This window comes from Episyrphus balteatus, chromosome 2 (genome assembly GCF_945859705.1).
Source record: "Episyrphus balteatus chromosome 2, idEpiBalt1.1, whole genome shotgun sequence".
Lineage (NCBI taxonomy): Eukaryota > Metazoa > Arthropoda > Insecta > Diptera > Syrphidae > Episyrphus > Episyrphus balteatus.
In genome coordinates, this window is record NC_079135.1 from 35,322,246 (window position 1) to 35,340,404 (window position 18,159).

Sequence of the window (18,159 nt, forward strand, 5' to 3'; positions counted from 1 at the left end):
AATTTTCTGCCAAACGGAAGTTTATGATCATCGTCTATTGCAGTTAATTAATAGTGGCACATTCCTTTTAGACTCTATGGGGGATATTTTAATTATTTTATCTTTTCTAATAAATATTGCATTGTTTTAGTTGAACATTATTCGAAGATTAATTGTTAACTGCACACATTATTGTTTTCTTTCTTCTTCAGAAAATATACAAAACAATTTTAAATAAGACACTGTGGAAAAAATTATATAGACGACTATGTAAGCATTCGAATGTATAGAAAAAACTTGAAAATCATTACAAATTAGTCTTACATAAAAGAAATCGTGTTGACATTTTTGAAAATATTTTTTGAATATACATATGTACTTATGTCAAACTTCGGACTTGATATAACGTCTCTATCTGGAGATAGGTACACCCTGAATCAAATTATCATTTTTTTTTTTTAAACTTGGTATGTACTTTACTTAATGATTTTTTAAGTAAAGTACATTACTTAACCATTCACAAAAGCAAAATTTTGAAAAAATAATTTTTGATTTTTTTTCGATTACAATTTATAATAATATGTACTTGAAAACAATTACCAAAGAATGAAAAACTAATTACCTTTTATTTTTCTGACTAAATGGACAAAAAAATTTTTGTATACAAAATATATGTATTAATTTTGTTTTTTAAACAAACGACTTTAACGATTTTTTAATTTTGTTTTTTGTAAGATAAGAAATTAAAAATGTTAGGTTTGGAGGTAAAAATAATTCTTAAATACATACGAGTACATTACATTATGTATGTAAATGTATTTTGGTAATTTTGAAAACGAATTTTAAATTATCATTTCTTGAAAAATTAAATTGAAGTTATTAATTTATGAACTTTTCAATAAAAAGCTTTAACATTCTCAGTAAATTTTAACTTTAACATCAAGTTTTTAAAATTTTATTTTGCTTAAAAATCAAATTACTAAGAGAACATCCTTTTGAAGATATTTTTATTTATTTTTAGATTATTCGATAACTACTTCTTAAATTTAATGAAATTGAATAAAATGTCACTTTCCCTTAAAGTAGTTAAACAAAAAAAATTAATTTAAAATACATATTATATAGTTTTTGTTTTTTGAGAAATTATTTTTGTCCAAAAAGTCTGAGATAATTATATGACCCTGAACTTTGCAGACAATTTGTCTGTTGAGGTTTGGACACCAACCAAAGTCGTAAAACTCACCCGATTTTGAAAAATTAAACCTCGTTTCATAAAAATCTAAGGCGATATTTTTTATTTAAAAAAAATTGTATTGGTCTAAGCTAAAAAGTTATGACAAAAAAAAACGTATAAAAACACAAAAAAATTAATTTAAAAAAAATTTAGACTTTCCTCACCACTGAAATAATGAACCGATTTTCGTAAAATAAACGGCAATCGCTTTGTTTTATCAAAACCTAGGGGTGAATAACAATTATTGTACCACATTATTTGGAAGCTTTATAAACATTTTGCGCACATTTCTGAACCTTTTTCATATTTCAAAAGAGTTTTAATGTCATTTTTTTTTTAAATTTTATTTTGATATGACATATTTATAGTTTTAAGATTTTTTCGTTTTCGTTACATTTTAATTTGATTAATTACACGGTGTAACACTCAAAATATACGCTGGCGGAGACCTATCAGGTTTTGTAGAGCTAGTCGCACTGATAACGAAACGGTATTTGAAAATCCCCTAACACCCCCAAAATCTGGAGTTACGGGCAAAAAACGGTTTTTTGGACCTTCACCCATTGAAAAAATTCTAGCTTCGTCGATTTTTTACCCATTTTTTTTAACGGTTTCTGATAGATAAATATACCTTTTCAACATGTAACTCGGTTAAACCACTTAGAATTTATAAGCTGTCAAAGTTCAAAAATTACATTTTTTTCGTCATTTGCCCAACTTCGGCATCAATTTAAAGTACCTATATGTTTTCAAAACAACATACTATTTAAAAAATATATACTAAAACTATATCTATTTCCCAATCAATCGATTTATTTTTTATGAAAATCACTTCAAAATTGGCTTAGAAAAAAAAACTTTTCGATTTCAACCCAGATACAGAAATTCGAACTTTTAGGTACAGAACAAAAATGTTGTTTCGGCACGTAGTCAGATAACTTGGGCGCCAGGATTTGATAACGGGTTTTTATAGAGGAGCTTAATACAAACATTTTTTTCTTTGGGAGGGAGGTCTATCTCTCCCCGTTTAGGTGGGAGGGGCATTTTTCTAAAAAAAAATGGGTACAAAATTGACGAAGCTAGAATTTTTTCAATGGGTGAAGGTCCAAAAAACCGTTTTTTGCCCGTAACTCCAGATTTTGGGGGTGTTAGGAGATTTTCAAATACCGTTTCCTAATCAGAAACAAAACCTGATAGCTCTCCGCCCGCGTATATTTTGAAACCTCATTTTTGTAACACCGTGTTATTATATTCCTGACCAATACACGATACAATTTTTTCGTTACCATTTGCGCTTTTAATTATTGCGACTTTTCTGGGTTTCTCTACCTAAGTTAATCTTTTGTATTAACTATACCATATGGACCGGATTTATCGATTGTTTTGTCTGTTACGATCGATATCTCAGCAACCAAAAAATAGAAGTAGTTTTCAAATCTTTAATAGATTTTCTGGAACGATTGAATATATTTTCTTCGAAAGTAAATTTTTTACTATTCTTAATATGAAATTAGAAAATCAGAAATAAATTGAACAAAAATATCCAAAAAACCAATGAAGTAAAATTTTGCTTTTTAAAGCTCAATTTATATTTTATATTATAGAGAAAAATCTGCTGTTGACTGCAATAAATTAAGACTTAAATTTACAAAAGTCATAAATCATAAAAAATTACCAATAGATTAAAAAATATTTGTTTGGTTTAAAGTTTTCTTATAGTAAGTTACAATTTAGTAATATTTAAAACTGCAACTTTTAAGAAATCACAAAGCAACTACATATATGAATTTTTATTTTAAACATTCTTTGAATATACAAACTACAAAGAAAACTTTGCCATTGGCGTCATATAAATATTATTTTATTTAATTTTAATTTATTATTAATAGTTTTGTATATTATTTTGACGTCTATATTCATCCACAAAATAAACAATTTATTTATACCTACGCCTCTGCCACGTGCAGTTGAATAATTCGAATTTATAACAAAAATAAAAATCTTTTATGGAGGAATTATAATTCAATATCGTTGTTTACATCGCGTCAACACTATGCATTTTATGTTATTTTAGCAATTTACAACAATGCTAAAATTTGCAACCACCAAACACAACCTCTTTAAGATGCTCAAAAACAGATTTGATTTTTATAAATTTTCACTTGCAGAGAGAAGACACTTTGCGAAACGCACAGAAATAAATTTAATTTCTCGAATAAAAAAAACGAAATATTAAGAAGACCAAACGAAAACGAGAGATATAGATACTTTTCATTGAATCTCATAACAACATCCGTCAAAGATCCGTAAACTATCTTAACTGAACTGAGAGCATTTAGTGGTTGTTGCAAGGCGCACTAAGACATCGTGCCAAGCTACACAACAAGGCAACCACCCAGCTTCAGCGCCTTCTCCTCCTCTCGGAGTAAGACAAACAGTAAAAGACCATTAATAAGCTTCTGTTAACCAAAGCTGTTTACTTATGCCTGGCAATAGTAGGCGGTGAGAAAGACGTACGAAGTGTGTATGGCCTTAAGAACATTCAACTAGTGGTTGTGGGAGATGTTTATGAATGAAATTTTCCGACCAATACATTCTTAACGCCTCTTTATCCACCCATCAGCTCACCACTCTGCTTTCATGTGGTTTTCCAACATGGAAAACTGACGTTATTCTGTCACATGGATGCTATTTTGTGGTATCTTCTTGTATTTGTTAACGGTGAACCAGCAGAGTTGTGTATTCATTGCACACAACCACAAAGTTTTCCAATGATGGTGGGAGTTTTGTTTTGGTTTTCCCAAAGCACGTGCGAAAATGAAATGAATGTGTGGTTGTGCGGTGGTGGTGGGTGGAAGAGCAGTGGCATGAGAATTTGTTTGTTTATGTTTACGAAAAGAACAGAAAAATAAACGCGATAAAAGCTTTTTTGTTAGCTTATTTTTTTTTTTTTTGGTATTGCATTTGTATTTGAAAGCGTAAAATTAATATTTTATGATGACTGCAAATGGCAAATTGAGTGCCATGAATGTTTTTGAATGTTTTTGAATGTTAACAGAGTTGCCGTAATATTACACGAGTATTTACAACTTGTTCAATAATATTGTGTTTACATCGCTGTAAAAGCTAACAATAAAATTCAAATACGATTTGACGGTCAAAATTGCAGTTTTTGTTCAGTCTTGTAAATATGAATCTAGAAATCAATGTGGACTACTGAACAAAGGTTTGTTCAATTCTACACGTGAATTAATTTTGTGGATTCCTTTGATATATGTAGGTTTCTGATAGCAATCTGGATAGCAATCTTCAAATCTGCGTTCGAGAAATGCATATTTCATGGTGTTGACTTGGACCAGTAAATTGTCGAACTAATGCACAGCTGTGTCCGTACAAAATTCTACTCCGGTTTTATAACTAAAGCAGAGTAGAGTAGCTATTGAAGATGATGGCCCGATGAACGTCTTAAGTTTTTGGACTGGAGTGTCGAATGAACATTATTAAAAAAAAAAAACTGTCAAAAATTCCCGAATTTTTGTAGTCTTTGTTGATTTTAGATATAAAAGACTCATTTTCTTATTATTATTTTCTTTTAAACATGATGGCCTTAAAGCTCAAAGCTCATAAAATGCTCAAATTGGAGTCTAAAATCGTCTCTGTGGGACTAAAAGTTTCCAAGCTGATGCTTTTCAAATTTCGTCAAAAAGGGTACTTTATTTAATTAACTCGGTACCAGTCCTTCTTGAAATTTTGTTTGTTATGTGGATCAATAATTTCTTTAGAACGGAATAACAAACTTTTTTTTTATTGAAAAATCCTTGAAAATTTGTATTTACAAAAAATTATTTGTTATGTGGATCAATAATTTCTTTAGAACGGAATAACAAACTTTTTTCTTATTGAAAAATCTTTGAAAATTTGTATTTACAAAAAATTATTTCTGAGAAAAAAATAAGAAATAATCGAGTGTTTAAATGTTTTCCCCAATTTTGTTGTGCAAAAAAGCAATAGAATAGAACAATTTTCACAAATTTCTTCCGTATGTTCTAAGGAAAGATTAAATTCTTGGTAACTGTGTTGTGAAGCAGCCAAAACAATTAATGGTGTTATGTTAATAATTTAAACAACTGATTAAAATATTTAAGACTTTTTTTTATAATTATACCTTTTTTGAACAAATAGTATGAGAGTATATGGATTTTAAGAACTTTAAAAAAGACAAGTAAAGTTGATTTTAAATTATATTAGTAAAATTGGAACAACTTATTTAATAATCGACTTCACACCTTTTTTTATAAAAATTGGTAAATTTTCAGCCAACAAAATACGATACTTATTTACCAACTTCAGTAGTGGTTGCCTTTTAACGAAGTGATAATGGAACTTGATGGCAAAACTTAGTTATTACTTAATACTTTTAAACGCATGTTCTTAGAATACTAAAAACAAGGGATACAAAACTGCCAGAAATCAACTTTGAACTGATTTTGAACTGATCAAGGGAAAATTTAACTTAAACTAAATGTACCCCATTATGCAACCATTACAGATTTTTTTTTTTCAAAAAAACTCCACACTTTTATTAAAATTTGTTTATCTAATACAGTACATTATTTACTAAATACTTTCAGGTATTGCTTTTTTTAAACAAAAAAAAAAAATCATTTTATTGGTCACTGTGGCGTATACGTGTTTTTTTTTTAAATAAATTTTCATACTTGCAAAATTTTCGTAAATATTCATCAAATATGACAATAAGATGTTCGGGAGAAAGATAAAAGTGGACACAATAATTCTGATTGCTTGAATTTTTATGCTTATAACTACTAGCCTAGGACTGGTATAAACTTTGATATTAATTGTTTTTTTTTAGTTTTGTAGGTTTTACTTGAAAATAAAATGAAAATTTTATTCAATATCATTTAAAATGTGCAATGGAAATATTGAATGTAAATATTTATATACAAAAAATGTCCAGAAATAAAAAATGCACATGTGTTAATACTTTGACTCATTTCGCAACATCTAAAAATATGATTTTTCACAAAATTAACAACAATCGCCACACAAAACACCTGTGCCAACAACAACTGTTCCTCATCCATAGAAATGAGTAATGCTGTGTGGGTTTTGCTCAATATATTACCTGTCTTCTTTTTTCAAGCGCCCAATTAATATAGAAAACGAATAAGTATCCATCAATCTAAAATGTAATTGCAGTTATCTGCAAAATACACATCATTTGGCACCCTTTAAAATCCATATAGAGCTATCTAAAACTACAACACAAAGAACTTAGTTCAAAAAATAAATGGCTTAATGCCAATAAATGCATTCCCAGAAGAGGCATTCTGCAAGAACTATGATTTGCACCCAATCAAATACTATTAACATAAAATTGTTCTATAGGTTTGAATGCAAACCACACATATTGAGGGAAATAGAATGGTATTCGGCGGGTGGGTAAAATTGTTGCTCTGCAGTACCTAATAATAATATTGTAATTTTAAATGTTCCTGTTTATAGTCCGTTGAACGTCAGTGATGCTATTTTCTTTTAAAATAAACAAACCAACAAAAAAAAAAGATAATTTACCTAAAATCTAAATCGACCTCAGGGAGAATATCTGCATCTAGTCTTGCAATAAATGGCGCAAATTGCAAATTGAATCTTTCGACTTTCATTGCAGATAAAATTAATGAAAATAAAGTGAATTCAAAACACATGTAAATATATAGAAATAATAAAACTATTAGAGAACAAAGAAGACATCTTTCAGATGCCCTGCATTATAAAAGTTGCAATAAATCATCTCAGACTCGCGAGAGTATGATGGTGACTCAATGAGTTACATTCGCGTAATTACTATATATAATAGGGTGCTTCTTATATGGTCGAAAAAATCTTTTTTTTCGATTTTTTAATGGGACACCCCTGCATTATGTTCCACCATATAAGCATAGTATATGGTATTTTTTTCCGATTTTAATATTAAAATTTAGGGGTCGCTACCATTCACTAAAGATTTAAGTAAAAAAAAACAAGATCAATTTCAACAAAATTTTTTTTTGTTACAGTACAAAGTACTCTTAAGACCCGATTTTTCAATCTTCTAATGAACAGTCAGTTAACTGTCTGTCGAATAAAGATATTAGGCTCATAAACAATCAGATAAAATCATTGAATTTTTCAATTAAGAAAGATCACTCAGTTAGCTATTCTACAGAATAACACACAAAAAAATTTCAAATTCAAAAATATTCAAAATTAAACTTTATTTTTATTCCGCTGTATTTTTATCAAAATTTCTTTCAAAACAGTTAGAGATTTAATATAAAGTACTTAATTCTGGTTACAAATTTTAAAATTTTCTGAGAAAAAAAAAACAAAATTTGGTGTATTTTTCAAAACTTTGAATTGTGGTAGCGACCCCTAGAACGTGTTTTAACTGGACCAAATCTTACCCAATTTATATATAAGGCAGAAGGAACAAAATGAAAGGGTGTCTCATTAAAATTTCGAAAATTGATTTTTAAGAAGCACCCTAATATATAAGATATATAAAATTTGTTGAAAGATTGCAGCAATTATCAAAAATAGATCGCCACTTTGTGATGACAATCTTTTGGTGCTTAGTAATTTTACGTTATAAGTTCGAGCACATATTTGACAGGTGTAATAACAAAAACAACAACAACTGAAAATATAATTTTGCAAAAAATCAAGATAATTGCACGACAAAGCACGAGCGAAATTGGAAAAAATTATTATGATAGATTCACAAGTATCATGGAAGACTAAGGTCGTATGCCCAATTAAAATGGAAGACAAGTGTCGATTTATATAGCTTTAAGTGCATCTGTCTGGTTGCAATAGACAGTTGTTGACAACACACCTTATGTTCGAACAACGGACGGACGCACGATTCGGCTTACTTATAGATGACGTGTTAGAAATAATTCATAGAAATCATTGGTTTATTAACATTTAATAGGAATTGATTGTATTGACAAGTTTTATTACGATTAGTTATAATTGTGACACCTAATGACTACCGCCGGGCTGAGTGTGCATCATGCATTTTAAAAGAGAATCTGTATGAAAAGTGCGTGCATATGTCTAGTCTAGAGTTAGCCATAAATATACTCATTAAGGTATTAGAATTTAGTTTAATGGTGATTCTATATAATAAGTCAATAGACACATTTTAAGGCTCAAGGTAATACATACATAATGATTCGATATGGTGCAGCTTCAATTTCAGCAATTCTAGAGCTTGAAAAGGCAAACTGGTTGCATTAATAATATTTTAGTTTATAGATACATTGTAAGTTCTATTACGAAAATAAGGATATTAACAAATAAAGCTTGATATCGAATAGTGAGAAATATTGAAAACAATTATAATTTTTCATCGTTAAAAATAGAATGCATTACAGGTTTTTATGTATCTTATCTACTGTTCTTATCTACACATGGTAAAAATGCCTAAAATTCTTCCTTATTAATAAATTAGCGTATTAACCTAAAGCCAGCTAATAATTTATTTAGGTGCCGTAAAATTATACCTTATTTAAGTATAAGTTACCGTATCTACCTAAAGCCTGCTAGTAAATTTAATTTTTAAAAGTCTGAAAATAAAAACTTTTTTGTTCACTATGGCGTATACGTGTTTTTTTACTTGTTATATATTTTGTAAATTTTTGATTATGATCAGAAAAAAACTGCGTTTTAAAAGCCAATACAAATTAAAAACTAAATTCTTATTTTTACTTGCGATATAGGTACTATAGGGCAAGTTTAGGATTCGTAAAAAAAATCGAACTCGAGATAACAATTTTACATGACATTACGATGATGGAGAATGCCAAAAAAGTGGGTCCGGCAATTCTGTCTGTCTGTCTGTCTGTCTGTCTGTCTGTCTGTGTGTCTGTCTCTATCTGGAGCTGCAGCCTAAACGAGTGAAGTGATTTTCTTCAAACTTGGTAGTTAGCAGTTTTTGGTGATTCCCTAGAGGAGAAATTGAAATTTTTTTTTTATGACCAAAACTAACGGTACCTGCCATATAACGGAAATAGAAAAGGTAATGTTTTTCAAAAACGGCTCTAACGATTTTGATTAAAATTTTTGTGTGTAGTACTACACATAAGGGCCAACTTTTTAAATAAAAAAAATATTTTTTGTACCGTTATTAACGGTACTTGTCATAGAACGGTTTTTTTCGTTTCTGAATATCTCGTACAAAATTAACCCGATTTAAATGAAAATTTTTATACAAAAGTGTGTAAGTAAAGATAATATTAAAATTTTAGAAAATTTTCAAAAAACGCATTTTTGGTTTTTTAAAAAATATTTCAAAATTTTTTTTTGAAAAATCAATTTTTTGAAAACGGATCAATGAAAAATTTTGAAATTTAGTTTTTATGTGTAAATTAATTATTTCTTCAAAATGGCATACTAACTTTTTTTTTTGAAAAATGTTAAAAAAATTTTATATATAAAAAATTATTTTTTTAAAAAACGGCTCCTACAATTTTCAAAATTTTTTTTCTAAAAATACCTTTTTATACGAGAAATAAAATGGCATATTTGTTTTTTTTTTTAAGATATTTTAAAACGGAGTTTTATTAATTATAAAAACAGATTTAATTTTTTTATACTACTTATGAAATTTCTTCAAAATATCAAATTTTAAGTTACTTGAATAAAAAGCTTTAACATTATAGTTACTTTAAGCATAAGAGCAAGTACGTGCGACCCCAGTCGTGCAATTTATTTCTTATTTATTTTAGAAGAAGATATATCTGAGTAAGGGTTACGCAAATTAAATGCACACCTTTTTTTAAGTCTATTCGTTTTCTGGCAGTAAATTGTATTTGTTCTAACTTCAACAACTTCAACCCAGTTTACACATTTGACTAATTTTCGTTTTTCTTCTTACAGCACATCCGCCAAAAATTAAACAACATTAAAGCTTATTAAAACTAATATTTTGGTGTTAGAAATAGATGAAGTGACACAAGATTATGGTCGTCCTTAAAATGTATGTCTATAATTTTTTTCATTTTGTATTTCATATATTAGTGCCAAAAACACTCTATTTATTCAAGATTAAAAAATTTATAAATTTAAAAAAACATAAATTGTAAATTGTTTAAGGATTTGTATCAAGTAAAAATAGATCTAATTTTTCTTTTATGCATTTTAAAATTCAAAATTTACAAATTTATTAAATGTGAACTTATCATAATTATTGGTTTTATTTTAATTTATAATCCAAATCAAGTTTGGATTATAAACAATCCAAAAACAAAAATATGTATTTTTGAAAAACGAAATAATTTTGTTTTACATTTTGTTATCACCTTTTAAGTCTTTATTAAAACATTGTCAATATTTGGAATAATTTAACCTTTTTTGTCAATAAATGAATAAAATTATTTTATGGTGACGAAACTTATATATTTATTTTTATTTGAATAAATAGGGAAAACATAACAATGATTCATTTCAACTTCATTTTACTGCACTGTTTCTTTTTTTTATTTGTATCTATACAGTAGCGCCCCCTTCTAACAAGTAGAAAAGCTTCAAAGCTTTGCGAAAAATACATAAAGCTTTGAAAAGAAAGGTGAACAATGCCATGCGTCAATGCAAAAGTATGCAATTCATTACTTTGATTTAAATTTGAATTTAAAGAAATTATTTTCATATGAAGATGAGGTGCAAACTGATTTAATGCATTTGTTTGTTTCTATCTGGTCATTCAACAACCCTTTTGGTTTTAAAAAACAAAGCTGAATAAATTCAAATTCATGCGTTTTTTTAAATTTTTGAATTAATTGAAAAAAAAAAAAATAATTCCATTATTTTTGCAATTGATTGCTTAATAAGCAAAAAAACATTTGACTTTGTTTATTCATTTTAAGTTTTTTCCTTCTAGTACCTGTATGACCCAAACTAGAGCTCCTAGAAGAAACTGAGTGCAAATTTGAAATCCGCGATGCAAATTACTAAAAAGTTAAGAAACTTCAAAAAATTTAAAACTCGAAAATACATATATTCAGGAAAAAACCTAAGGAATACAGAACAAAAATTATTTAATTTTTTAAAAAAATGTTTAGCCGGTAAAAAAAATTACAATCAATTTCTTGAAATAAATTTCAATCATTAAGTCAATAAACAGTAGGGTGTGTCACTTTTGTATGGCCAAAAAAAAGTATTCTAATTTTGCAATGTCAAAAGTTTTATTAGGGTCTAAGGTTTAATAATATGTAAAAAAATATTATAATTTCGTTCGTCTTTGGCTCGCTCAAATCGGTTGAAGTTGTTAAGAAAAAAGAGATTAAAGATTATATATAAAAAAAATGTTTTTTTTTTCCTTAGCTTATTTTTCGCACCTTCTTTACTAAGTGCAATGAAAATTTGTTGAATTTCAACAAATATAAGCTTAAAAGTTTTTTCTCGGAACTATCTTTCACGAGAAAGCCTAAAAACATTTTAATACAATAAAAATAAACATACATATGTTTCAAAAGCTCTGAAAACCCACATTTCTTCGATTTCTTCCTATATTTTGAGCAAGCCAAAGATATTAATAAAAATGAAAATTGTGAACGCAGAATTTAATTTTAATAAGCAATGCAACTTTTAAAAGCTATTACTTTTGAAAATTCCATACTTGAGCATTTTGACACACCTTAATAAACAGTGTTTAGAACAAATAAAAATTATTCTTCGTGTACTCCCTAAAATCATGAAAATATATGCCAAATAAAAAACTGTTAATTCAATTTTTACAGATTTTCCGAATTTTCAAGTAAATTTTATTTTCGGTAATTTTAATGGAAATGTTGGAAAATAAGTCATCTGGGACACTTTATACCAACCACCTACTTCCAAATCTACCTCATACCTCGAATAGTTATGGATTTAAATAATATTCATATAGAACTTAAATAATAGCATCAAGTAGAATTTAAACCAGTTTTGTACAAGGAGCTTACTATCCTTCACTTAATCATTAATTCGTAACAAAATACTTAGTTACAAAAATTCATTCTTTTCAAACCACTTTAGCTTGATTAATGTACAAACAACTCCTTTTAAAGCCCTCACGTTTTCTAATTAGTAAAACTTTTGATCCAAAAAGAACTAGAATTAAAAAGGACTTCCTTTAAATGCTACTCCACAATTATGATTATGACACAACCTACATCTTAATCCCATAACACCCAAAAAAGAAATAAGAAAAATGTTACAATGATGACCTTTTAACTCAATTTAATGAAAATCTAAAGCAAATACACCCACTTCCTTTTCTTTTCCGACAAAAAAATACAAAAATACATTCAAGAAAATGTAGTCACGATTACCCCAAATTAGTTATCTCGAAAATAAATCCTTAAAAATCAAGAAAAAAATAACAATCCTTTTTTAAGCACTGTCCTTCTCTCTCCATCTCTGACAAGTCTATTTAAAAAAATAAAAGAAACCTAAAATAACTGTGTATTTTCTTGTATAAACTTAAACCAACAAAAAAAAAAAAACGAATGTCAAATAAAAAAGAGTTTAAAAATAAGCACTTCCAATTTTGTGTCGTGATTTACGAAAAACCCTTTCTATTAATTTTAGCTCAACAAGGATATACCTTCAGCTTCTCTGTGTAAGGTATACACTTTCCATATATTTTTATTTATAAGGATGATTTCAATGCACATAAATCCTTATTACGTATAACTTTGACCAAAATTAAAAAAGAGGTAAATGCTTTGCTACTGCCCCACAATGCCAGCCGCACGTCCGACGGGAAGCATCAAAAGACCAGACTCAGACTGATGTATCCTTATTTTTATTTTGTCAACCTTGTTTGTTGTTGTTCTTTTTGTCTATTTAAAACAAAAATAAGGAAAAAAAATAATCATAAAATACAAGGACACACGCATTGAGCCAATTTATCGACCGCACTATATTGCCTCTGCCATATCGTCGTCGTCAAAAGGCGGCGGTGGCATCGATGTTGCGTTGGTTTGCTTTTGCTTTGACCATTTTGCCATTTTAAATCAGAGGACCCGTTTGCCTTACGTTTTCACATGTAGGACACACGGGTAATTGGCCAAAGGCAAAGTCAATTAGCCACTTTTGTTAACGGAAAAAATACAAAAATAACTATAAAATGCAATAAACTTGAAGCGCGGAAGCCATAAAAAGGCTTCACTGTATCTGAGGATGGCAGCACAAATAATGTAGGTAACGGTATACAAAGTTGAGGCATATAATATGTGGTGTATGTTTTTGTTGAGCAAAGTGTTCAATTTATTTACCATTGTCCTTTAGAAAGGAGGAGACACAACTTTTTGCAGGCAAAAGTCAATGTGATGCGGTATGTATATTGGGTGTTGAAGTGTGCCTGAAAACAACGCCATCTGTGGGGGTTTGGTTGATATCGATAAATAATAATCGACAAAATAAGTGGCGTCTTTGATGGGAAATAAATAATGTGTGTAAATGTATGACATGAGGACTTTAACCTACTTTTTGTTCAATCTTTAAATTAATAATTACAAATTGAGGATGTATGTAGGTAATTCTTTTTAAAGCTTTAAGTACTTTGTAGGGGAGAGTGGGGCCAAATGTAACACTTTTTTCTAAAATCGATGGTTCTCCTACAAATTTGAAAGTGGGTCAACCAGACCTTTTTTAAATTAAAGACCCATGTTTTAGCTCCAAGATCCATTATAAAAATTTAGCAAAACATAACGGTAATGTTGAAAAATAAAGCTTCCAAAAAAAAAATCGTGTTGTTTCAACTTACCCCACATACGGGGCAAAGTGTAACACATACCGGGGTAGGTTGTACCAAGAACTAAAAATAAGAGAAAAATACATTTATTTGTTTATATTTATTTATTTTTAATTAATAACAATAAAAACAAACCTCAGTCATGAAATTTTGGTGCAAATTTGTAAAAAGTGGAGAAAATCCAAGATTTCCAGAGAAAATTTGACAGTAGTCTTAAATAAAAGTTATTCGAATTCATAAATTGTTTTATAAGCTTTATGAATTCAAGTGGTGGTTCAAAAATGTGTTTCCAATTTCAAAATAAATACAAATTCAATTACAAGCATTCATATTCAGGGTTGTTATTTGTTAATTATATTCGGTAAACAATTTTTCAGTATAGGTAGGTTTTTACATGGTACAACTTGCCCCGGAAAAATGTTACAACTAGCCCCAGCATGAAATTTGGCACATAAAATCAATTTAAAAAAAAAGCGAAACTGATATAGACATAACATATACACGCAATTTGAGCCAAAACACAGTTGCATATAACAAAAAAACACTTAGCACTCTATCTTTTTCGGGTAAAGAGGTAGACCAAAAAAAAAATTTAAAAAAAAAGTTACAAACATGCATTTTTTGGGCACCACTAGTGTAACTTCTCACCCTGTTGTCTAATCTTCATCTAAAGAAAATGTGCCGGTAGATATGCAAAAATTGAGCATTTTTCTCCTTTACGCGTTTCTTAATATTGAAAGGAACATCGCTTTTTTTAGCTGTTAATTCTTACCCCTGTTACATTTAGCCCCACTCTCCCCTACTAAAAAATAGTATTTTCTAGAATCAAACAAATCCATTTAAATTCAATGACCTCTTCTCTCATAACAAAAACATTGCAGTTTTCTCTTACAAATACAAACAGAAATGAAAAAAAAAAAAAAACACACCCAAGGGCAATATGCCAGCAATATATTGCTGCATCCTTAATGTCTTTTTGAGTATCCTGAATCCTGTTATGCCGAAATATGAACTTCAAAGTACTTTTCTTTTCAAAACTTTTACATGAAATACAAAAGACAAAAAAATAAGTTGACACCAAATTCCATTTTGGATGTCATAAACAAAAGGGAAAATAGAAAAGCCTTTATTTCCGTTTTATTTAGTAAAAAATAAAAAAAAAAAATGTTCACTTACCTCCATTCGTGCGATACAAATCCAGTGCAGTCTGCTTTGCATTCCTCACAACGAGTACCTTCGTCAACTTCTCTAATTATTACGCCCTGTAATAGAATGGAAGAAAAAGAAAAAACAAAAATAAAACGATTAGATTAAGAATCTTGAGCCGTTTTTAAGTGTTGTGTCCCCTCCTCCGGGACAAACCCACCCACCCTCTTCTTATTTAATCTTTTCAATCTGACGTAATCTAATAAAGTGGTCAGAGAAATTAGTGTTGGATAAAAGCCAATTAGCCTAAGAGTTTGAATTTATTTCTTTTGTTGTTGTTTTCTATTTATTTTTTTTTTTTTTTATGAAAAATGCAAACATATAAAGACTAGAGACTTTAATTGTAGATGGATAATTATGGGTTTTTGTTTAACTTTTTGTAAAAGGTTGTCAAGATGAATAAGGGCTAGGTAAGAACTTGTAAGGTGGTGTAAAGTAAAAATGTAATGTCAGTTGTAAGGCTAAAAATAGATGAACTACAGTCTGGGCAGAAAATTTTAAAAAATTTGCTGAAAGCTAATAAAAACAATAAGTAATTTGTGTTTATAAATAAATTGCTCGACTTGGTCGCACGAACTTTCTCTAAAAGTCAAAGTTGTTTAAGATTTTAAGAATTTATATTCCCTATGAAAATTTTGTAAATTGAGTAAAAAAATTTAGGCAAGAAAAAAAACTATAAAATTAATTTGAAATCCAAAAAAAGTATGCAATATTACGATGCATTTGGATAAGAAAATTTAAAATCGTTTTTCTTCAAAATTTTTTGTAAATAATTTTTAAAATAAAATTCGTATGACATTTTGTAGCAATTTTATTAATGAAGGCTTAAAACTTAAATTTCAAAAAATTCAATATCAAGTTTTTGAAAATTTGATTTTGTTTTTTTTTTTTTTGAATTGCACAACGAGCAGTAGATTGGGAGATCTTCCAAGCAGAGGCTTTTCAATCGTAAAATTCAATCGAATTTTATTTAGGTATTTAGGTTGGGGTCAAAATTTAGCTGGGGTCAAAATTCTATTTTTCAAAATTCTGCTTTTCGTAATTCTGTTTTACAAAACTCTGCAAAAAATTAAAAAAGGGTTTGGAAAATGTTAAAAAGCGCGCGCTTTTTTATGAAAAGCTGAATTTTGAAAAATAGAATTTTGACAAAAGAATTTTGACCCCGGAAAATTTCGCAAAATTTTAAATTAATTACTTACGAGTACTAAGTCAATTTTTGTAATATTAATTTTTTTTATAAATCAATATAATTAAAAATATTGAGAAAAGGTTTTTAATGATACATATCTTGGAAAAATAATTATTGAAATTTTTTTAATTAATCAAATAAAAATTAACATTCAAAAAATTGAATAGGAAAAGGAATACTTTTTTACAACCCAATAACATTGTTTCTAATTAGTTTTCAATGGTATATAGATGTGGGTTATAAGAAAGTCAATCTTCTACGCAGTTAGAAAAGTGCCAAACGTAAATTACATCAATGAGGTGTATTTTTGATTAGTAAACACATATGCTATGAAAAAAAAACTGAATTAAAAGAATTTTTTTTTCTTCAAAAAAATGCTGGCAGGATTTTGAAAAGCAGAATTTTAAAAAGCAGAATTTTAAAAGACATAATATAAAAAAGCAGAATTTCGAAAAACAGAACTTTCTTGAAAAAAGCAGAATTTTGAAAACCAGAATTTTGAAGTCAGAATTTTGACCAGATCCCTACCTACATTTAAAAAAAAAAAGCACTTAAAATCATCCGAATTTAGGATAAGTTGAACTTTAGCTTTGAAGTAAAATTTTAACGAAACGTTTGACGCCTTCTTGAAGAGAGTTAAAATTTTTTGTGGAAAAATGCTAAAATGTTTCCTTTGTGACCTTTCATTGACAACTTACAAAATTCAGAAGAAAGTTCAAAATTTCCACCGTCACCCTAAATATTTTTTTAAGGGTTCATTTTTAGCACGAGCATAGTCTCGGGATGCCTTTAAGATTTTCGAATAATGTATTCTTCAAAAAACAAAAAAGTTATCTATTGAAACACTCAATGTGACGTCATTATAAATTCATCTACCCATTTTTTTTTCCATTTCTTTAATTGCTTGTGAGTCTAAAATAGGTGAATTCTGTCGATATTCTTGCTCCATGAGTAATTCTCTCCATTGACTTTGAATTTTTCAAATTAAATGCCGAAATTATTCACTTTTCTTTAGCCTTATTTATCCTATCGTTGACATTGGTGGGTTGTTATCTGCTCTTTAGTATTCGACTTCTGCTATATGAGGTTTGTAAAATATATGCGTTAATACATGAAAGTAATTTTTGGATCTATGCTGGTTTTTCCTAACAGCGACGACAGAATTGCCTTTACCTTTACTGCAAATGAAACTTTGAAACCATTGTTGGTTATAACAGTTTAAATTCATTTTTGTTTAAATTAGTTGAATTAAAAAAAATTATTTTCATACAATTTGTTGCCAAACTAAAAAAGTTTTCTCAAATAAAGTTAAAATCATGCCGCAGAAATTTAAATTAATTCAAATTAATATTTCTCATGCATACTAAACTGGAATATTATTTTCGTTTTGTTGTTTCGTGACAACTTCAAGGATACGTGCTGTCATTTTCAATATTCAAACGAAAAAGTTTCACCAGGGACAGAGATGAAAAAAAAAAAACAAAGAACAAGAAGAAGGACAATACACGTGATTCAATTTTTGCATCCTATGAAGTTGTTAAAAAATTAAAAACAAAAAATACCAAACAAAAAAAATATCCACATAGCAAAAACAAATTTTCATCTCATGTTTGTTTGGGTTTTTCTTTTAAAATTAAAAAAAAAAATAACAAAACTTTCATAAGAAAATGAAAAACTATTCAGCCGCATTTGGTTAAACAAGATAAACATTTTGCTGGCACAATATCTATTCTAAAATCTAAAAAAATT

At 28.3% G+C, this 18,159-nt stretch overlaps 1 protein-coding gene across 1 annotated transcript in view; it reads right to left on the reverse strand.

The window, feature by feature from the left end:
* Nucleotides 1–18,159, reverse strand: part of LOC129908615 (four and a half LIM domains protein 2) — a 201,162-nt gene that overhangs the window by 124,367 nt on the left and 58,636 nt on the right. The window contains exon 2 of the mRNA XM_055985254.1: nucleotides 15,192–15,277. Coding sequence (XP_055841229.1) covers nucleotides 15,192–15,277 — 86 coding nt within the window. The remainder of the gene's footprint in view (nucleotides 1–15,191; nucleotides 15,278–18,159) is intronic.